At 37.4% G+C, this 24001-nt stretch overlaps 1 protein-coding gene across 1 annotated transcript in view; it reads right to left on the bottom strand.

Moving 5' to 3' along the window:
* LRPPRC (leucine rich pentatricopeptide repeat containing) overlaps positions 1–23486 on the bottom strand; it is a 99517-nt gene extending 76031 nt beyond the window's left edge. The window contains exons 1-11 of the mRNA XM_043918124.1: positions 23281–23486; positions 11980–12179; positions 10512–10634; positions 6564–6685; positions 6400–6458; positions 5602–5688; positions 4810–4936; positions 4137–4281; positions 3675–3820; positions 3298–3403; positions 3108–3215 (exon numbers count right to left, since the gene is read on the bottom strand). Of these exons, the coding sequence (XP_043774059.1) occupies positions 3108–3215; positions 3298–3403; positions 3675–3820; positions 4137–4281; positions 4810–4936; positions 5602–5688; positions 6400–6458; positions 6564–6685; positions 10512–10634; positions 11980–12179; positions 23281–23429 (1372 nt within the window). The 5' untranslated portion in view covers positions 23430–23486. The remainder of the gene's footprint in view (positions 1–3107; positions 3216–3297; positions 3404–3674; positions 3821–4136; positions 4282–4809; positions 4937–5601; positions 5689–6399; positions 6459–6563; positions 6686–10511; positions 10635–11979; positions 12180–23280) is intronic.
* Positions 23487–24001: the final 515 nt, after the last annotated feature.

Here is a 24001-nt window from a genome sequence, read left to right as displayed (position 1 = left end):
CTAAAATAAGGATTCTTTTTTATTCTACTTGTTTGATTTAGTATAAACAGAATGCTAGATTTCTAATTTATATTCACTCAAAACTGTGATATAGTTCCATGTATTTTGGCATCTAGTATTACTCCTAAAAGTCTAGAAAATTTATTACCTTAGTGATCTTTAAAAACAAAAAAAACTGAATGAGGCTTGAAACTTCTAATCCAATTCTGAGAATATAAAGAAAATACTATGTTTAAAAAAAAAAAGAAAAAAAAAAAACAGGAAATTAATGTGTACTATTAACTAAAGTTCAGATTTTGTTCAAATTAAAAAAAAAAAAACTTATTGTAAGCCATTTGGGGGAAAAAAGTAAACTGCTTCCAACGAAACCAGACATAGATGTATTTCCATTTGTTTGTTTAGATTTTCAATAAAAAGCATTTTACTAAGAAAAATAAAAAGTACCTCCTACTCAACCATTTTACTCAACTGATATTTAGGCTTTCATACCAGCCTTACCATTCATATTTTACCTCTTTTATATTCTTATTTTCAGGTTTCTAAAAATATACCAAGGCATGTAGATCCTTTATCATTCTGCATCATTTCCTCTCACTGGGACTAGTCCACTAAAATTCTGAGAGAAGATTTTTCCATTTGCGCCAGAGAAACACCAGCAAAGCCATGAGGAAGTCCTTATAAGAATCTTTTTTAGGGCTTGGTGATAGCCAAATCTGCAGTCAGGAAAATTCTATTCAATAAATGTTTGATCATGCTACAGTTGAAAACTTGGTTCAGTCTGATCTGAGCTCTGAATTCCTTTCTTTGATTTCCTGAATAGTTTTATTTTTTCCTTATGAAAAATACTCCCCTACATCCTCCATTTCTGCAGTCATTACTTTCTTCTATTTATTTCTACCAGTTTATATATGACATTCCCCAAAAGACAAAGGCACTGCACTAGTAAGAATGTTACTTCTTCATCTTACAGGGTGCTGGAGAATTGATGCTTTTCAACTGTGGTGCTGGAGAAGGCTCTTCAGAGTCCCTCGGACTGCAAGAAGATCAAACTAGTCAATCCTAAAAGAAATCAGTCCTAAATATTCATTGGAAGAACTAAAGCTCCAATACTTTGGCCACCTGATGCAAAGAACTGACTCACTGGAAAGACCCCCATGTTGGGAAAGATTGAGGGCAGGAGGAGAAGGGGACAACGGAGGATGAGATGGTTGGATGGCATCAGGACTCGATGGACATGAGTTTGAGCAAGATCCAGGAGTTGGTGACGGACAGGGAAGCCTGGCATGCTGTAGTCCATGGGGTCGCAAAGAGTTGGACCAGACTAAGCGACTGAATTGAACGAAACTATATAAAATACATACAGTTATTTCCCTGTTACAGGACTACCTGCAAGGGAGAAATGAGCTTTTAAAAACTATAAACCAGCTGACAATCTCTTGTACTCTCAGGCTAACTTACTCAGTTTTCCTATTTTTCCAGTTAAAAATCTTCATTGATTAAAGTAACTTGGTACCACTTTTTAAAAATGTCCTTAACTCAAAAATCAACACCTAATTTTTAACCAATAACTAAGAATTTTTAGAAAACAAATACAATATATTTACCAATGTCTAAATATGGAGTTGTGAAGGTATTAACAATGTGTATTTAAAATAGGAGGACAGAAACTGTGTTCCAATCCAAGCACTACTGACAACTACATATAGAACCTAAGACCAGTCACTGAATCTCTCTGGGCTCTCAGTTCCTTCATTAATATAATGTGAGCTTACAAAAAGGTACCTTTGATCCTAAGAGTCTCTGAAAAGAGGGCCTGGAGAGAAGAGTCCACTTTTCTGCTAGTCTGAGATACAACTATGAAAAAAAATTATCTGAATTCTGTCATGTTTACTAAGTAGTAAAATGTAGTAAACAATTCAAGTCTAGATACTGTGATAGGTTGAGGAAAGGAAAATTGACCTGATGAACAAAGGTTTCAGCAGGAGTACTCAAAGTATTTTCATAACTGTGTACAGTGGACAATACTAACATGCCCAAGGATTTTCATGGAATGATGTAGATTTTCTGTGGTTCAAAAATACTAGGTTAAAGGTTACCTTGTGGAGCTTTCAGAACTGGAGGATATGCAAAGAGTTAATCAACTAGCATACTGTTTTCCCAAAGATTTTTCTAAAAAGGATTTAAATACTTTTAGAGCCAGAAACAATTAGGGAATACTTGTTTCACTATTTCCTTTAAACCAGAAGACAGCTACATATTTAAAACAAAATTGCAATATGAAAGTCTGCTAAAAGCACTTTTTTGTTGTTTGTGCATTCTGTTTGTCACCCAGTGTCATACTAACAACCCTGCATCTCATTCTAAAGCACATTATACAGCAAGATAAAATGAAAAAGACCATTTTTTGTTTCCCCAAGGGGGAAGTACTTCTGTTAAAAGCATCTTTTTATGAGACTACTCTTTCTGAATTACCAATAATGCAAACCAAGGAATTAGATACTGTACTCTAAAATTTAATATTTGTTCAATTCTTATTCATATCCTATAGACATCCCATGTGTACAGGGAAAAGTATGCTAAATGCTTAAACGTACTTAAGAATCTGAAAGACAGCATTTCTGTCCTTCAATCAGTACGCTGTCAGGCCATGAGCACTTATTTTGCAATAAAAGTTTTCCTGCCTATCCTATTATTCTAACAGCTCAGTAAAGGACAAATAGACTGGTCCAGAAAGAAAATGGTCTGGTTGTATGGTATATAACTTTGATTTTAATAAGGCTAGATAAACTAATTTCAAACACTATATGTATGTAAAATCAAGGACTAAAGAGTTTTTTGAAGAACTTAAAAATGATCAACTATTTAAAGCCATAATCACAAGTTTGAATACCAAGATCAGAGATGAAACAAGAAATGAAATTAAGATGAAAGAAATCCATTGTGTTTGTCTTTTAAGCTTTTACCTAATACTTTACCATGACTTATACCAATTCTATTTCCTCATAAGGTTTAATAAGTATGTTTCCTCAAATAATTCAATTAGATGTGTACAGAAACTGTTAAACTGGATATCTGAACCACTGTATCTATAAAACGTAAAACCAAACCTTGAACATTTTTCTCCTTCTGATGTCCCACTAGCAATGGCCAAAAATAATGAGTTCTGATAGGAAAACCTTCTTCCTTCAAAGCCTTCATCAGAACTTTTGCCAAATCTGAAAAGAGATATCATAAAATATATCAAAGTTACCGCAGCAAAACTTACTTATGTGAGTTCTAATTATGAAAATATAGTACCTAATTTTTGAGCCACTAAAGCACACTGGAGTGTGAACTGCAAAGGCGACGTGTGCAGCTGGGCTTCCTTTAACTTCTTACAGTAGTCTTTAAGCTTCTCCGCAGGCTAGAAAAGAAAGGCACCACACATCAGCTGAATCTGCAAATATCCTACCATTTGACCTTCTGCAAATATTCTACTGCTTTGAGACCAAAAAAAAAAAAAAGTGAACCCCTCATCCTCTTTCTGCCCAATACCCTTCCAACACAAAAACAAAGCTTTCTTAATATTTATATTAATAGTTGATCTAGTCTCATAATATGTTCTTCTATTTTAAACAATCTTATTTCACTGCCAATTACACTATCTACAAAGTAAAAATGGACTATTTGAATACCGTATCCACAGTCACACAGTGTCGTAAAAAGAAACTGCCAAAATCATTCAGACTGCCTTCCCTTGATATAGGACATGCTAATAAAATCTGCAATGCTGTATCTTCCAATTTTTCAGTGACTAAAAGCAAAATGAGGTTCATTGTATCTGGAAAGAAAACAAAGACATCTTTTGTTACTGATTTAAACAAATCTGTTACTGATTTCCCATTGATATCAACATGAAAGACAAACTTATGAACTACAAATACCAAAAAGGATTTATCTGCCTAAATAATAAATACTTCCAAATCAAAATATTCCCATGTATTCATTAACTCAATTTTTTCAGTTTATTAAAGCTTTAAAAGAATCCTATGTTCATCTACCACAATACCCTATTGCTAGAGAATGTCCATTCCATCATGTAAAAATAGTAATTCTTATTTTTAGAAAAATTATGAAAATAAAAATGTTAAAACTACCTGGAATATATCTTCTTTCATATGTAATTTTTTCCAAAATTTCTGGGACATATTGAGGATACCCAGCTTTACTGAAGCTCAAGATAATTTGCAATAAATCACGATCCATAAGATAAAGATCAGACTTCTCCACTTTCTCCAGGGTCTAAAGAAAGGTCCAGAAATTAAAAGAACAAGTGAGAGGTAAAATTTTTTTAATTAAATCTAAATAAAATACCAAGATTTAAAAAATTTATATATATGGTGCAGTGGTAAAGAACCTGCCTGCCAATGCAGGAGATTCAAAGAGACAAGGGTTCAATCCCTGGGTCGGGAAGATCCCCTGGAGTAGGAAATGGCAACTCGCTCTAGTATTCTTGCCTGGAAAATCCCATGGACAGAGGAGCCTACAAGGCTATGGTCCATGGGGTTACAAAGAGTCAGAAACGACTGAGAGACTGAGGACACACCCCATCTAAAGGTTTAAGACTTCTTTTGTAAAACAGATAATATTCTGTTTCAGCACTAATTGTTACATCCGCAGCAAAGTGCTGAACTATATGAGAATTCTCCTTCAAGACTGTCCATAAGATATATCATTAAAAACAGATATACACCACACTTTTCCATGTCATGCAAAATTTAAGAGTTTATACAAATGATTTAAAAGTATGTTTATTTATGTAAGTCATACCTGTTTAACATGGTCAATATCACCCTTCTCGGCATATGCATTCAATAGTGCCAGGTATGTGTCTGGACCAGGCTCAATTCCAGCCTCTTTCATTACTGTGAGAATATTTTCTGCATTCTCCATATCTCTGTACATTAATTCATGGAAAATAAAACAGATTACTATAATACTGCCAAACGTCATTATCATTTAATCTAGAATATATTACCTCTGCTTATTAAAAATTATTAAGTACATTTACAATCATAACATCAAAAAAGGAAAAATACTTATTAGATATATACATAAAAAATATGTAAGTATTAACATGTATTAAAAATACATATTAAACTAGTAATAGGTTTCCAAAATAATAAAGATTCTAAACATCTCAAACTTTTATAGGTAACTTTTCCAAAAGAGAAACCAAATTATACAATAATTACAGACATTAAATAATATGACCTCTTCCACTGGGTATGTTGTGACTCAAATTTATCTTTTTAGGGAAGAATAACATTTAGTAAAATATTCTTCAAAAATACAAATATTTTCTAGGGCACTAGCAAAGCAGTTAATACACTTTACAAAGTCAGTTACTTTGGTTCAAGTTCAGTTTTTACAACTGAAAACTTTCAAATAAAAATTTAATGAAACAGATAATTTAAGAATAACTTATATTAAGATGTGCATATTCTACCACATAGACTCTGAAGAGTTTTTTGAGTGTTAAACATAGTTTTAAGAATTTTCTACAATAGCTTCCTATAAATTAAACCTCACTTGAGAGTATAACCCTAGGCTGAGCATTACCCAGATCTTGCATGCCCTGTGACAAGAGCACTGAACACTGCCTCTGTGACTGGAAGATCCTTAGTTTTCATAAATCCAAGAATCGTGCTGCAACAAAAGAGAAATAAAAATACTTCTTGGAAATACATTAAAAACACTCTTTACAATATGTGCACACAAAAACCCCACTCCCTGAAGTTGTGTTAATAGTTTTCAAGTACACTTGTTAAAGATAGAAGGTAAAAAAAAAAAAAAAGATAGAGGGTAAATTTTAAAAATCTGATTGTTTCTTCTGTACTACTAATTAACCTTCAATAAGCATAAAGTTTAACAAGATTCATTTCATTAAAAATGAGATTGTACATTTCAATTTACTCCTTACTTCCTAAACCCTCCATCCAAAAGTAGGAATAAACTACACATGAACAATGTCACAACTAATTTTATATAAAACATTTGTGAAATAAAGAGAATATTACCTGTTTTATAAATGAATATAGTGTAAATGGTTACCAACATTTGTTTTTGGAAACAGCTATTTAATGTACAAAAAAAGTAAAACCAACTTTTAACCCAGTAATTTTAAACTTCTGCTCCAGTAAATTATACTTTTAATTAAACGGTAACTTTCACTTATCTTTCCCCTTTTACACAATTTAATATTTTCTCTAAGTCATATGACTAAATTCACTGGGATAAAATCCTTCTGAAATAATTTTCTTACTAAGTAAAAATTTTTTTTTAAAAAAGTGACTATATTCTAGGTCTATAAGACTTATGTATTTGTTTGCTTAAACATACATTTATAAAACTACATACCTGGCACCTTCAATGTCTCCCATATTACAATAAGCAGCAATCAACCTTTGGTATGTCACCTGTCAAAGAAATGGGCCAGTAAATACTTTTTAATAATTTTTTTTCTTGGTTATAAACAAAAGTTGCCATGACCAATAAACACACCTGTAACAGCAACTACTTACTCGATTTGGTTGAATGTTTGCTTTTTCCATTTTTGCCAAGAAGTCAGTTGGTGAAAATTTATGTTCATTTTGAAGGTAGACTTTAAGCAAAGCATTATAGTGACTTACATCATACACAGTACCTACAAGTGAAATTTATATAAAATTTTTAGAAGAGTAGTCATACCCTTTATCACAACTAAAATATGTGCAGTTAAATGTAACAAAAAGGGTAAAATGATCAATTCAGAATTTTACCCCATATTTAGACCCATCCATGTAGAAATCCTGTCAGAACAGAGCAAACCAAGTACACAAGAGTAACTACTGAATTAATGGACAGTTACATGCAACCATCTGTTCAAGTATTAAAAGGTCTCTTACTTATGAAGCATAGTATTCCCTTCCGGTCAGAAATTGCTTCCTCTAGTGTGCATTTTCCTCTAATATTCCTCTAGAAAAAATATTTCCTCTAGTATGTTGGAAAAGCTGAGAATACTGCTCAAAATCCAGGTAAGTGACATCTACTGTGGTTTTTCAGGAAGATTTTATGGTCAAAAGTTAACATAACTTTATTAGGTTTCATTCTTTATTTCTGCCACAATAACTGCAGATGACAAAAATATTTCTGTGAATTTCATTAAAAATTTTATCCCAATATTTACTATTATGTCTAATTTCATGGGTCATTTCTCAAAGAGAATTTTTAAAAAAAATAAATACTGTATCTTTCATAGAGTGAATTGAGAAAGTCTTTAACTATCTAAAATTTACATTAAAAACTCAAAGTTTAGGGACATCATCCTAAAGCATCCTACTTTAATAATAAAAAGCTATAAAACAGCTTGTCCTTATGTATCTTACCATATACCCGTATACCTTTAATATATCTCATGGCTCTGGCTGTACTGTCCATTACCTTTAATGTTACAATATCAAGTTCTTGTTCAATCTCATTATGTAATAATTTTACAAATTATCACCAACTTACTTTCTTCAAACTCAAAAGAATATTCTAAAACATTACTATTTTAGATAGAAGCCAGGTTTCTTCTTAGATTAGCACTCACTCATCCATTGGTGTAATCTCCATGTATTACCTTGTGCTTGCCCACAGTAAAGGTCTGACACTTTTCTGTCATCTCACAGGGCTTTTATGTGCAGTTATGTTTATTAGCTTGGCATTCTACTGTCCAAGAAAAACATAGAGACTTGAAGATGTCATTATATAGTTCCCTTCATCAAGACTATGTAATTGTATTAAATGTGGACCTGCCCGAATACTAATACTTAAAAACATGTTTGTGCTTTTTTGTGCAGGGTGGTTTTTATCTCTACCTTTGTCTCTAAATCAGAGCTCTAGTAACTGAAATTTTTTGCAGTTTCAAATAAACTAATTTAGTAGCCTTTGTAAGAAAATAGTTTTATTAAAAAATATTACATCTGTCCTTTTCCAAAATGTGATTATTATCTTAGATAATTTTTTTTAAGTTAAGATTTAACTGACTGACAAAGTGGACCTGGGTGTCTGGGGAACATCAGTCCAAGCCTTTCACTATAAACTTTACCGAGCCTTTCAAAATTGAACCATGTTAAAGTCTCACTATTTAATGAAGTAGAATTTAAATTTTTTTGAAGTTAAATTTGCTTAAACATTTTCTACAATTTCAATTATTACTACTTTAGTACCCAACAGATACAAAAAACTAGAAGGTTCACGACAAAGATTCAAATATGAGTAGGTCATCAGTCGCCAAGAGAAGAATATCTATTAATATTAAAAAGACAAACTGACAACTCTAATGCAGGCAACCGATGAGACACAAATTGGGACTGCAAGTAAAACTCTAGATTGGAAGGATTTAAATTATAGCTTGAAAAAATGGACTGCTTTCAAAAGAGTAAGAAACAAAGAACACTCCAAAAGAGACTAAACAATTTGAACAAAAAAAACTTAAGGAGACATATATTAACAAAATGGTGCCAAGAATATACCAGAAGTAATTCTGTTTTAAAAAATTTAACATGTGGCCACGCTGAAATGAGAGCCTACCATTTTCAGTGTTTCCTCCAGAATCCCCTTTAGTCTGGAAAACTCAGTTCCAGTCTCAGCTCTTTCACAGCTCATTTTCCAACTTTGGACATGTCATCTAAGCTAAAAAAGTCTCTTATAGCTTGGGACTTCCCTGGTGATGTAGTGATTAATATGCCGCACTTCAAGGCAACAGGCATAGGCCCTGTCCCTGGTGGAGGAACTAAGATGCCAGATGCTGTGTGACAAGGCAAAAAAAAAAATCTCGTAACAGCTTTAAAAGTCTGCAAACAAGTCACAGATGCACCTACCAGGCTTCTAACAATATTAATTCAATAACTATTTAACAAGTGTAGTAAGTTCAAAGCACTGGTCTACTGGTAAAGAGAAAAAGATGCTATGAATTTTACTCTCACAAAGGATATATAGTGTAGAGGAAAGGTATTTGTGAAAAGTTAAATTAGAAAATACCACATGTCTTTCTATTGAGGTATTAAATGTTGTGACTACTATGTAAGGGCTCTTTTCCATTTTAGAATATAACTCATTCTCACAAATACTTCTCCTAGTTCAACATGCGTCTTTAAATTATGTGACTGACATATATACATATACAGTTTGTGAAGATTTTCTTAAATCAGGAATGAACACTGAATTTTATCAAATCATCTCTTACACTGTTTTTTGAATAGGTACTATGTTCACAGTCCCAAACTGAAAAGTATAAAAATATATTGGGATTCCCAGGCAAGGTAATACTGGAGTAGGTTGCCATTTCCTCCTCCAGGGGATCATCCCCACCCAGGGATCGAATCTACGTCTCCTACCTTGGCAGGCGGACTCTTTACCACTGAGCCACCTGGGAAGCCAGAGTAATCAACTATAGTTTAATTTTAAAAGAAAAAAGTAGAGTAAAAATTAGAGCTAGTGCATATTACCCTTCCAAAAACATTTATTATATGCACAGACACATATAAACATTTTTCTTCAGAATGGTAGCCAACTATACACCCTGTTCTGCATCTTAATTTTTAACTATATTTTGGAGAACACCCCACATTAGTATATGAAGAACTCCATTTTTTTTTAAATGGTGGCACCATATTCCATTTTATGGACACTCTAATTTATTTAACCAATGGCCCTAGTGAGGGACATTAGAGTTGGTTCCAGTTTCCTACCATTGCAAACAAGCTACAGTGAAGAATATCCTTTTGCACATGTGAGTATATCTATCTAAATTCTAACAAATGGTCTATGTTGTATACCTGAAGTTAAAATAATTTGTAAATCAAGTATACCTCAAAAGACATTTTTAAAAAATAAAACATATTAAAACACTGAAATGCTTGATATGTCAATAAATTTTAACAAACAGAAGTACTTGGTCAAACAGTATGTGCATTTGTAACTTGGACAGACCAAATGTCTTTCTGTTTTGTTCTTTTTAACTTACCTGTAAAGCATTACTTGTTATGAAAAATTACTTTATTCTTAATGCCCCTAGATGTCACTATAACTCACCAAATAAGTCGTATCACAAAAAAAAAAAATGAATCAAGTAAACCCCTCCATAAAACTGAACGACAGCATTTATGCAAAGAAATTCTTTTTTACTACAAGAAAAAAAAATCCACACCCTTTATACACATCATCGGAGAAGGCAATGGCACCCCACTCTAGTACTCTTGCCTGGAAAATCCCATGGACAGAGGAGCCTGGTGGGCTGCAGTCCATGGGGTCGCTAAGAGTCGGACACGACTGAGCGACTTCACTTTCACTTTTCACTTTTCTGCATTGGAGAAGGAAGTGGCAACCCACTCCAGTGTTCCTGCCTGGAGAATCCCGGGGAAGGCGGAGCCTGGTGGGCTGCCGTCTATGGGGTCGCACAGAGTCGGACTTAGCAGCATACACATCATATATTCAAACAATCATACCCAATTTCTGAAGTTCATCCCATATCTTATGAGCAAATTCTGTTCTCTCAGAGAGCTTCAGTTCAGGCAAGAGAGACCCACAGCTGCGCAGTAGAAGCAAGGCCTGATTACCACCTGGGCTACCTATGAAAACAGGTTAATGGTTAGTATTTAACCTAGTACCCAATATCATACAGACAAACATCAAAACCTAAACTGAAATCTGTAAATACTTAAAAATTTCCTGCCTCACTAAAGATAATACTAAAAGGGTCCTAATAAATCAGAAAAATCCTATCCCAATTATCAGGTATCATTGAAAATGTTAGTGAAAGTTTTAAAAATTGGTCTGCTTTCTTAGGGAAGCTAAGGTTAGAGATCTATACAATCTGCAAGACTACAGAGTACATAAATACAAAGGAGCTAACTTATATGCACTACTTCTTGCAACCGAAAGGGTATGGTTCTCAGTATCTTATGCAAATAGTACAAAGCAGCCCAATTAAAATCCATGAATATTCAATTTAGGTTTACAATCCAGTTACAAACACTAACTTCCTTCTCCCTTAAGCCACATGTCCCTGAAAGCTGATTTCAAAACAAAAATAAACCACTTATTGCCAAGATTCTGTTTATATAAAGTATCCAGATTAAGCAAACCTTTAAGAAAGTACACTAGCGGTTGTCTAGGGCTGGAAGGGATGCAGGTTTGAGGGGTGATGTTTAGGGGTGTGGAGGTTTCTTTTGGGGGTGATAGAAATGTTCTAAAATCGACTGCTGTGATAGCCATGTAACTCAATAAATCAAAGGCAGAAAATGATAAAAACTGTCTTTAAATGCCAGTTATTACTGATACTTCTTTGGTATTCCTCATCATTAGATTCTACAGCTTCTTAATGAGACTGAAATCATGGATGAACTTTGGGAAGCTAGTGAACGGTCTCAAACTATACACAAAATTGTATGTGTGGCTTGCATGTGGGATTTTGTGTGAGCCTGTGTGGTCAGGGATATTTTTTTTTGGCGGGGGCGGGGGGGGTGGGGCGGATAGGAGTTGAAGGCCTGTAAGTTTCTATCAGATTATCAAAGTTGCAGAAGTGACTCAAATGTTAACAGCTAAGTGAAAATGAAAGTGAAATAATGATTGTCAGTCTTTCTGGAAATTTTCATATGTGACCATCTTAGGGAAAGCAGACACTATGCAAGAGGAGATAAAAACTAGTATCTTCCAAGAAAATTTACCACTGAAAGTGAAAACTGTGGGAAAAGACAATTTTTATTTGATTTTGAAATAAACATGCAAAACAAAATGTTTCGCTCAAAACTTTGCTCTGTTGAGTTGGAAAAAACAAAAAAAAAATCACAACCATAACATAAAATCAAAAACAGAAATGACAAAATTTAAAGTACCAAATAATGTGCTCTGTAATGAGCTTACCATCAAACCAGAATTTAAGTTCAACTTTTTGAATAGAAAATCTTGAAATACCTGAATGACAGGTGTTATCAAAGACCTTTTGTAGAAGAGTCTTAGGGATGCGGCCAGTTCTTCGGACAGAATTATCTAGCCTCATTAAAGCCCAATCAAATTGGTTGGCATTCCTTCTATGAGAAGAGGTGGGCTCCTCCTGAAGATAATTCTTTTTTTCAGCAGCAATGGAATGTAGCCTGGCTTGGCTCAGTAGACCTCTACAAAATGAAACACAATTAGTAATAAACTATGTCAATTACTATCCACATAGGTCATCTTTGTGAGTAAAATTTATACAAAGCTTTTTTATTAGTTACCAAATACCTAAATTCATACCATAATAGCAAAAATGTCCGGAAGTATAAATTGGTAGGGAAGAAAGTTTTGACCTTTGCTTTAAATAAAATCACAAGCACATAAATTGTACGCAAAGTAACCTCTTGAATAACTGTCTGACAATGTCTCTTGATAACCTCCCACACAGAATCATCTCAAACTAAGACAATAATATGGTATGTTTTAAGTGCTTTTAAATCTCCCTTATACAAAACCAAGTTAATGAAGAAAAATGAAGATTATGTACAAAGCTCTTTTAACCTCTACAAATGAACAAGAGATCTAAAATATACCTAAAATTCTGAAGAATTCTAAAGCACTCTTTGAACACTTTCTAGGTGTAGATTATGAATTATTAAGAAGACCCATTTCCAAGTTAAAAGTATGCAGTTTTTTAAAGGATCATTAATGACAAAAGCATTCCCCATCTTTCTAAATAAATCTGAAACATTTAAGTAAAAAAAAAATTTAATAAATTAAGGTCAGACTAGCATATGTGTTTACAAAAAGCAAACAACCCTTAAACCATTCATTTTAATAAAGCAAGTCTAACATGCAGGCCAAATGCTCCAAAACACGAAATCAGAGGTATTTCAAACTGTAGAAATACAGGCTGTACCTGATTTACAAACATGAAACAGAAATAATCCTTATGTGTGAAGGAAGCCCTGTCATATATCTTTAACTTTCTATACATTCAAACCTCACATAAAATCATCTAATTTGCAGAGATTTACACATTTACCCCCAAATATCTTAGATTTTTCAGAAGTAGCCAGTAAGTATAACTAAAGAATACACACTAAGTATATATTAACTAAGTAATAATGTAAAAACACTACTTATTATTAATTCAAGAAAGCCCTTACAATGACAATCACATTTTTTAAACATGTCACTTTTTTTTTTTTTTAAACCACAGTCGATTAGAGGATGAGATGGTTGGATGGCATCACCAACTCAATGGACATGAGTTTGAGCAAGCTCTGGGAGTTGGTGACGGATAGGGAAGCCTAGCGTGCTGCAGTCCATGGGGTTGCAAAGAGTCAGACACAACTGAGCAACTGAACTGAACAGTCAATTACCAAAGTAAATACATACTCATGAGTTTAAAAATAAAACTGCTGACTTCTTAAGCTATTAACCTGAAAAACCAATCACAAAACTTGATGATTATTTACATAATGTTACATTAAAGAAAGTAACACCAGCAGTTTCACAAGATTATGCAAAACACAGAGGCAGTAATTGATACCCGAGTAGAAATTCTACCACCGGGACCTGGGACAAAATACAACCACTCTGGCCATCAATGATTCCACCAATGTAAAACAGCAGACTGGAAAACAACGGAAAAAATCAGAATACTAACTAAAAACAATGTCATCTTGTTCAATTAGGAAATCTAATGATCAGCACTTGTAGATGGCTAACTAATTAAAGTTAGTTAAATGAACTGAATTAATTAAATACTAGATTTTTCCCTATGAACCACAGAAGATACACTGCTACATATTGCTACATATATTTATCCCTTACTTTCAAAAGTTTTATCTGGCTGTTTTATCTACGAGATCAGTTATTAATAACCTATCCCCATGTTAGGCAGGCAAACACAAAATATTTTAAATCACCCAGAACAATGTGTCAGGTTCAGGTGAGTGTAAAATACTGCTCACCAATGAAAGCTAAATAAAAGAGATTTCAAAATCACAGTGAAGGGACTTTCTTGGTGGCTCAGTGGCTAAGACTCTGTGTTCCCAAAGCAGGGAACCTGGGTTCATTCCCTGGTCAGGAACTAGATCCCACATGCTGCAACTAAGATCGAAGACCCTGGTCTGTGTGCCCTAAGTAGGCAAACAAATAAATAAAAATAAATATTTAAAAAATTGGGGATTTCCCTGGTGGTCCAGTGGCTAAGACTCTGCGCTCCCCATGCAGGGGGCCTGGGTTCAATGCCTGGTCAGGGAACTAGATCCCACATGCCACAACTAAAGACCCAAAGTGCTGCAACTAAGACCTGGAACAGTCAAATAAATAAAAATAGTTTTTAAAAATTGTAGTGCGTGTAGTATTTGTCGATGTTTTTTTACACAACCCAAATCTGATAAACCGTGGAGGAGCATAAAAATAAAACCTCTACTCAAAATGCAGTTTTAACATGTGACATCGAACAAACAAACAAAATCCAGGCAGAAAACAGAGATGCTAATAAACCAGCACAGCAGACCAAACATTCTAAAGCTAATTTTTTTCTCACAAATGTTTAACGCTGTCAAATCTCTTTCACATGTAAGTGTGTTTGGCTTTATTTAGTTAAGTCAAAATATGACTCTACTATAAAATAAACTGGGGAGAAGGGTTACATATTTAAACAGAAGGATTCTTCATTCTTCAAAAGGATTCTCCAGTGTTTCCTCACAGGACTGCGTTTTCTACCTTTTTTTTACTAGTCACAATTTATTTTTAAATTCACTTGAACACACCCTGAAAGAAAAAGAATTTTGTAGCTAGGGCTTCCAGGTGGTGCAGTGGTAAAGAACCTGCATGCAATGCAGAAGACGCAAGAGACAAGGGTTCGATCCCTGGGCTGGGAAGATCCCCTGGAGGAGGAAATGGCAACTCACTCCAGTATTCTTGCCTGGAAAATTCCATGGACAGAGAAGCCTGGCAGTCCATCATGGGGTCGCAAAGAGTCATACATGACTGTGAACTGGGCACGCATGCAGCCTAGAACAACAGGTATGTTGTAATAAAAAGGAAAGAACACGTGCAGGGGTTAAGGTGGGTCCACGGCAAGGCAGGAACCTACACATCAGACCTGCACAAGCTGAAATGCACTGCTCCCAAATCCTGATGACCCAGTGACATAAACACATAAGGGAAGAGTATTTCATCACTTCACTCATGTCATATACGGCTCCTTTATATTTCTTAAGTTAAACTTCTCAGGTTCCCTCCAGAGATTCCAGCACTCACTACTAACATTCAGGTTACTCCTGAATTTTCTGACAAAATCTGGCACTTAAAAAGTAATTTTTCTCAGGTTTTTTTTTTTGCCTTTGTTTTTTAATAATTGCTGTTAGTGATTTTTGACCCTTTAGTGCAAGAACATAATGATTTTATAGTTGAGCAACCATATTTCAAAAACATACAAGGGCTACATTATTATTAGACTGATTACTATTAGACTATTATAAATAGGCTTCCATTGGACTCTTCTATTAAGCCTGTCACTTTAAAAAATATCTTACTTTTTCACAGCATTTTTAAGTTTACCGAAAAACTGTTCAGAAAGTACAGTTACCATATATTATATCCTCTTTCCCCTCGACCCAATTTCCTCCATTAGCATTCTGTATTAGTGTGATACACTTGTTACAAACGATGACCAATAGTTTACAACAGGGTTCACTCTGTGTGTGTACATATCCATGCTAGGGGTTTTGACAAATACATGATATGCATTACAGAACCACAAAATAGTTTCACTGCACTAAAAATGCCCTGTGTTTAACCTGTTCATTCTCTCCCTCTCCTCCTGAACAAGCAACCACTTTTCATTTGTCCTGTTTTGCCTTTTCTGAAATGTCATACAGTATATAGTCTTTTTCAAATTGGCTTCTCTCACCTAGCAATATACACTTAAGGTTCCTCTGTGTGTTTTCATGGCTTGATAGTTCATTTCTTTTTAGCGCTGAATAACATTCCCTTGTATAGCTATACCACCATTTGTTTATCAGTTCACCTACAGAAGGACATATTAAGTTGCTTTCAATATGGGGCCACGACACTGGGCTTCCCTGCTGGTTCAGACAGTAAACAATCTGCCTGCAATGCAGGAGACCAGGGTTTGATCTTCCTGACCTGGGTCAGGAAGATCCCCTCGAGAAGGGAATGGCTACCCAACTCCAGTATTCTTGCCTGGAAAATCCCAAGGACAGAGAACCCTGGCCAGCTACAGTCCATGGAGTCCCATAGTTGGGCATGACTTTCACTTTCACAAACAAAGCTACTGTAAACATTTGTGTGCAGGTTTTGTGTGGACAGGGATTGAACCCTGGTCTCCTGATTGCAGACGGATTCTTTACCCTCTGAGTCACCAGGGAAGCCAAATAAGTATTAATAAACCTGATAATCAATTAAACTTAAAAAAAAAAAAGAAAGAAACTCACCATTCGTGTTAAGTTCTGCTAAGTAAGGAAATAAACAAGGGACTTTTATGAAAAAGTAACAGCACAGTTCTACTCTGGATTAAATGTACCAAGAAGATGACACTCAAACTTCTAAACTACGGATGAAAAAAGCAGCCATACAGACAGCAGAGGAGGAGTATTCTCAGCAAAGAATAGTCGGCAGACCAAGCAAGTGAACAACAGATGCAATGATACTGGAGAGGCAGGCTGGATTAGACATGGAGGATTGTGAAAGTAAGGAGCCTGGATTTTATTCTAGGTTCAGATGTCATCCCAAGTACAAAACTCTATCAGAACCCAGGGGTTGTGGTATGATCTACATCTGTTTTGAAAAGATCAGTCTAGCTGCAGGGTGGAGAATAAATCAGAGGGCAGTAAGAATAAACAGATACCATTTTAGGATGCTGTTACAGGAGCCCAGGTGAGCGACTGACAGAAATTTAGGGTGGGCAGTGGAGATGGGAAAGAAGCACATACCACTGATACCCCCACCTAATTTCACTACATATTCCAGGCAGCCAGTACAGTTTGTTAATTCTCACTCCCAGGTAAGAGAGAAAACTTCAGGTATTAATAAAAGTACCCCAGAGAGACTTAATTTACCCTCTGCCTATTATGTATCAATTTTAGAGACAAAAATAGAAGCCTTCATGGCATAGTGGAAACACCAGCTTTAAGAGCATGGGCTTGAGTCCTGCAGACTGACCTGAATTCAGGCTCTGCCATTTATAAGATGTGTAACTTTGGCCAAGTTATCGCAACTCTAAGCCTGTAAAATCTCAGAGATAACAGTATTTACCAAACAGAAATTGATGTAAAAAGACAGAGATAACGCAATGTTTTCCAAAATATTGCACTTCTTTTAGGAAAATATTTTTGGATACCAGGTAGCCAAAGACCTATTTCTGCAGCTTTATTTACTGAAGTAAATATTCTGAAATAACTATTGCATCAAGCTCTTTATTTTTCTAACATTCTTGCTGAAAACAAAATTAAGTTATAGCAAGGAGATCAAACCAGTCAATCCTAAAGGAAATCATCCCTGAATAGTCACTGGAAGGACTGATGCTGAAGTGAAGCTCCAATACTTTGACCACCTGATGTGAGGAGTCAACTTATTGGAAAAAGACGTTGATGCTGGGAAAGATTGAGGGCAGGAGAAGAAGAGAACAACAGAGGAGGAGGGTTTGATGGCATCTGACTCAATGGACATGAGTTTGAGCAAACTCCAGATGATAATGAAGGACAGGGAAGCCTGGCGTGCTGCAGTTCATGGGGTCAAAGAGTCAGACACAATTTAGTGACTGAACAACAACTCAATTTATCTGATTGATCTTTTAAAAAATCTTTTGTAAAGCTGTCACAATGAACTTTCTCCCTGCACTATTTTCTCCCTGGAGAGTCTCCCTGAATTTTGCAAGACCTCATTTCTCCAGAAAGTCTTGCCCAGTTAAGCTGTCCCCCCAAACACTGCTTTATGTTTTACGGTAAGTCACAGAATTTTAGAATAAAAAAGTCATTTGCAGCCCTTCTACACTTGATAACAGTCTCCAGGCCTGAAATGCCAATGCCATTCCTATCCACCTACCCAGAGGTCCCCTCCATCTCTGGCTCCTCCAGTCCAGAGGGAGGTCTCCTTTGTCTCGGCTTTGATACGAAGTGATAAGTCAATTAAGCAGGCCGGACCTATGATGTGATGTGGAGCAAGATACTCTGCAGAGTCTATAAAAGAATGGGATAGATTAGATTATTCTCCCTATTTCCTCCAGAGTTTACATTCTGAGATCTTATCATGTGCTTACTTACTTGTGATCACCTTTAATTCCTCAATTTATAATGTATTAGGCATTCTCTTAAAAAATCTTTTTACGTCCATAAGTAATCCCTTCAGTACCTAAAACACAACATATTCAGAACATTTGGGAACTGAGAATCACAGCATCTGGGGATGAATCCCAGCTGTGGAGATCCTAGATAAAATTACTTCACCCTAAGCCTCAGTTTCCTAATTTGTAATAAAACAATGCACAGAAGATGACTATATGTGATATAGTCACACACACATAATCTGACAATGGTAAAGATCTACACCAAAGGTACTATGCTTTATCCTCATTTCCAACTCGATTCTTCCTAACTTTAACATCCTTGCCAAGCTCCTGTTCTCTCAGAAAAGAAATCTACCTTCTCTTTAGTTCTGCACCACCTAGTTGAGGCCCCACTAACCCTGATCTGCAGCATAAACGTTGTCCCTCACTGGTCTATCCATTCCCAGTCCCTCTCTCTCCCAGAGTCTATGTAAACTGTCCAGACCTGTACCTCTCAAAACCCTCCAATGGCTTTCAACCAACTTTCTAATCAACTGACTGGCCTTTGCAGTCTCAGCTTCCACTACATCCCACACCACAGAGACATGTAGGATAAAAGTACAACCTCCCAATTTCTTCCCCTGTTAACACTGACTACTCATTACCAAGTAGTCCTCTTAAACACGAGCAATACCCCACCGCCAAACAAACATGACTCGCCTGTCTCTGAAATGCCACATTATTATATTCCTCTCTTATGGACAGCACATATATCAATATAATAAGCCACACACATGCCTATCATTGTCCTCTGTAATTGATAAAAGGAGTAGAGGCTGAATCACAACTCCAAGGGACGGAGACAGACTTTTGACATTTGCTGAAAAAGTTTTTTTCAATGAGAGGTAAACAAGGAAAACTTTTCTATCCTTTCGATTTTAGAAGTCACAAAAGTCTGTCATAAGGCAATATGTGCTCTTCACCTTTAAGACAATGCTCAATCCAGACCTGCCACCCAAACTAATTTAGCTCAAAGCTTACGCTTCCTCTGATAAGCACATACGGACTGATGAATAAACTCTATAATTTCACTCAATAATACTCATCTGTCCTTCTCAGACATTCCTGGAAATCAAGATCAGGGTGAATTTGTGGCAAACCAATGGATTACATGAATAGGAGTACCCCTTCAAACTCCTCTGCCTCTCACAAATATTCCTTCCTCAATGTCTAAGATTTTCATTCATTTGCTCAGCAATCATTTGACATCTACTATATGCTACTAAGTTAAAGACACCCGGGGAAACAAAAAGAGTAAGACAAAAAAAAAAAAAGACACAGCCCCTGCTTTCAAGGAGCTTACAATGAAGTCTGCAACGCTGGTGGGTACAAACTCAAATAGTGTTAACTGATGCTTTAGTAATTCCGCACAAGGGAGTGGTCAATAGCGAGAAGCCAGCAACAGAGATTTAAAGGAGGAGACATATTTCAAGAGTGAAATCATCACCTGAGACAAGGAGAGGTGCCACATAGCCATCAAAGCCTTGCTGGTTCTCAGGCCAGCAGCACCTTTATCATCCGGGGGCTTGTTAAAAAATGTGGAATCTCAGTCTCTTGCCTATCTATACCTACAAAACCCAAATCCACATTTTCACAAGACCCCCAGAGAATTCCGGCGCTCATTACAGTTTCCGAAGCCCTGCTGTCAAGGACTCTGAAGCAGAGTCCGGAGGCCACGGGAATGAACTCACAAGAAGGGCAGCTCCACAGGCATCTCCAGATCACGAAGCACCTCACCCTGGAGCCTGGGAGCCATCACCAGGTCCTATTCTAAGCAGGACGATGACATGACCCAGTTATCAGGGGTACTACAGAATAATGTGGGCAGAAAGCAGGGAATTATTCCAAATGAAGCAGATCTAACAGATCATCATCATTTCTGCAATCAATACACAGGGGTGAGGTGGGGACACGGAGGTGTCAAGGAAATGTAAATGAAACATCTTCTAGAAAACTGATAGAAATAGCAAAGTTCACTAAAACAGGAAACACAAGAGAAACAGATACAATAGGAAAGATGAATCCAGTTAGATTTTTTTTTTTTTTAATTTTCTAAATTGAAGTATAGTTGACTTACAAGAGTGTATTAGTTTCTGGTGTACAGTAAAGTGATGAATCCAGTTTGAGATGTATGGGTTTGAAGTACCTATAGTTCAACCGGTAGAGGTACCTAGTAGCAGTCCATACCCAGGAGAGGAATTGTTACCATCATCAGATAGGGAAGTCTGGCCTGATGCCCTGAAAGTAGAAGTCACCCAAGGGAATGAAAAAAAAAATGAGAAAACCAAAGGACTAAGGACAAATCCCGCCATCCCCCAAAGTCCCCCACACCGCCCACAAGCCATCAGCATTTAAGAGATGAACAGAGGAAAAAGGATGCAGCAAAGCAAGTGAAAAAAAATTTAAAGAGAAAAAAAGATCAAGAGAGAGAGGTGTCATCAAGTTTTATCGGAAAAAAAAGGGGGGGTTCATTAAGGGGAAAATGGGAGACTAATGCCAGAGGTTGAGGCCTTAGAGAGGATTTGGTTATTAAGAAGTCCCTTTGAAAAATTAGATGAAATAACCTTACATCTCACATATATCTAATTTCAAAAGATATATACACCCACATATCTCAATGGCTCTTTGTGGGTGATAGAATTAAGGGTAATATTTAATTTACTGCCTCCCCCTACCCTATATTTGGCAACTGTTCCTCAAGGCACATAAATTCTAAAATTTAAAAACACATAATAAAGTTAAATAAAGCAATGATAGCTTTTCCTAGTGGTGCGACTACAGTGAGTCCAAGAGTGAATTCAAAGTTAGCAAATGAAAGAGACAGGAGTACAGAAAGGAAGGAGAAGTTGGGAAGCACGCGAGGTTAATTCTAGTTTCGGCAAAGGTTTTGTTTTTCAGGTAGGAAAAAAGGTGGGCATGCTTACAGGCTGTGGGTAGGAAACTGTATAGAAGAATTCTAAGTCCAAGAGAACAAGAACACTTCTTTATTGGCTTGCTATGAGCTGAGCACAAAGCGGTGAACAAGACCGAGTTCTGCTCTTATGCAACTCACTTCCTACTAAGGAAATAAACAGCAAGCAGATGAGATCAGACAAGTGAGACGCGCTGTGATAAACTAAACTAGCGTCATTTTTCAGATTGAGTGTTGAGTCTTCTCTTAAAGTTGAGTCCTGAATGGCAAGAAATAAGTTTTACAAAGAAGGGGGGAAAGGCCTTGTTACCTCTACAAACAATGAACTGAGGATCAAAAAAGGTTGGTAAAGGAATTCCCTAATGGTTCAGTGGTTGATCTCCCACTTACACTGACGGGGTCTGGATTCTGGATTTTTTTTTTTTAAAGGTAAGGTAATGCAGCAAGGAAATGGAACCCAGGTCTGACAAAGGCCCAGACCAACACCCTTGCTACCTGATTGTGTTCTCTGTATTGTTTTCCTCAACTACAACAGTCAAGGTGAACTGTAACATCCACAATCCTCTGGTCTCAAGAGGATGTTAAGGACTAGAAAAATGTAAATAATGGTCATAACTTTCCCAAAAGTACCTCGTTGAAAGCCAAGAGATGCAATTCTGCGAATGCAGGCGCAACTTTTAAAGGTTAACTGTTCAGGCCTAATGAGAAGATCCAGGTAGGCTCCAAGTTAGAAGTGGACTATATTTCAAAGATGTGTAAGAAATCGTAGAGCATTTCCTCCATACAATTCTACACATAAACTTGGTTTCCAACCTGATTAACAAAGATCCATGCAATCACAGGCAACTGAGGCCTGTAAATGTTAACTTGTCCAGTGGCATAATACAAATAAACAGAGGAGCCTGCAGTCCAGCCCTAGCCTATTCCAGATCCTTAGCTCTTAGTTCGTATGCTGTCTCCCAAAGTACCTTTATTTATATGAACACTAGTCTTTCAAATTCAGTTTTGCTTCAATTAGAACACCTCAGTGCCCATCTACCCTTCTGAGGTGATTAGAATAGTACTTATATGAACACTTCCATCAAGCTTCCATATCCTCTCCTTGGCAAAGTCTACACCAAACTAACCTTCAATCCATGAGGGTATTTATGCACAAATTTGACATCCACTGAGAACTCTACTTGCCTTTGCACTCCCAGTTCCACAGAGTGTCTAGAACGTGTCCGCTCATTCATTCACTAACACGGAGCCTACCGTGAAAACTCCCAACCCACCTCACATCCTCGTAGACACTGAGGTAAACACCAGTCAAAACGCAGGCAAAACCCCTAAGGGGTCATAATTAAACCTCCACCTTTAAGCTATCCCTAGCTCATCCAGAATTCCCAACCTAGCCTCCCTCCCAAAAACAAAGCTCTCGTAACCTAAATCCTAGCTGGTTACTGAGCGAACATCAATACGGCTTGCACGTGCGACAGCAACCAACCTAATCAATAATTAAGTGGTAACACCTGACCCCTTGATGCTGGGAAAGATTGAGGGCAAGAGAAGAAGGGGACGACAGAGGATGAGATGGTTGGATGGCATCACCGACTCGATGGACATGGGTTTGGATGGACTCCGGGAGCTGGTGATGGACAAGGAGGCCTAGCGTCCTGCGGTTCATGGGGTCACAAAGAGTCGGACACGGCTGAACTGAACCTGACCCCCGGCAGCAGCCTTCAAAGCCCTCCTCAGCTTCCTAGGCTGTCCGTAGCCCGAGAGCAAACGGACCGAGTCCGAGGCGGCGAAGGTTAGGATCCATGCCGGAAGCATGCCATGCCCGTGACCTTCTGAAGGCGACCAAGCCCGCCACCCAAACCCCGCCCCTCTGGGCTGGGGAGTGTGGTAGGAGGCCCGGGGACAAAAGTGTGGAGAGAGTACAAGCACGACCCGGCCCTCGCCCCGGTCCATGACCCCGGGGCCGAGCTGCATGCAGGCAGGCTGGGGGAAGCGGCCGGGGACTCACCCGGCAACAGGCCAGGCTCCAGCGGCACGCAGACAGAGAGCGGCGTGCGGCCGGCCCGGGCCGCCCGCGAAGAGGCGCAGGGAGAGCGGGAGGTACGGGGCCGCTGCGGCCCGGAGGAACCAGCGGGCCGGTCTCAGCAAAGCTGCCATGGCTCGGTCGTCCCCAAAGCAGGATGCACGCTGAGCGAGAAGGACAGGAGGGGCACGTGACCGCTAGGTTGCCCGGCGCGGAAGAGACCAACGACTGGGCGCGCTAGACGTAGGGGGAGTCATCTGTTGTTATAAACAGGAGATGGAAACCCGTGCTTCTCCCAGGACATACGAGTCCTCATGAGATATTTACATAATAAAATAGCTTGATTTTATAATTTTATGGGCGTATCTTTCGGTCTTCTTTCCTTCATGTCGGCGTGTTCAGTCCTTCCACCCCTACACTTTTCAGTTGGTAGAGTCAGAAAAGGTCGACTCCGCCCAGGTTAGCGCAAGGGCTTGCGGCTGGGCCAACTAGCCAGAAACCCCGGGAATTCTCCAGAAGGGCCGATTATGAAGATCCAGGAGTGTGGGACAATTCTCCGCACGCTGCGGACTTTGCGGCCATCTGTTACGGCTCCAAGCACAAGTTGCCGCGCCTACGAAAGGAACGTTCTATACTCCCAAAGTGTGGGACAGGAAAACGTTAAGGACCTTTGCACTGTGCTGAAAGTGAACGCATTATATTCCCC

This window comes from Cervus elaphus, chromosome 11, assembly GCF_910594005.1.
Source record: "Cervus elaphus chromosome 11, mCerEla1.1, whole genome shotgun sequence".
NCBI classification, from domain to species: Eukaryota; Metazoa; Chordata; class Mammalia; order Artiodactyla; family Cervidae; genus Cervus; species Cervus elaphus.
Note: the sequence above shows the minus strand (reverse complement) of the source record. Positions and strands in the feature narration are given on the sequence as shown.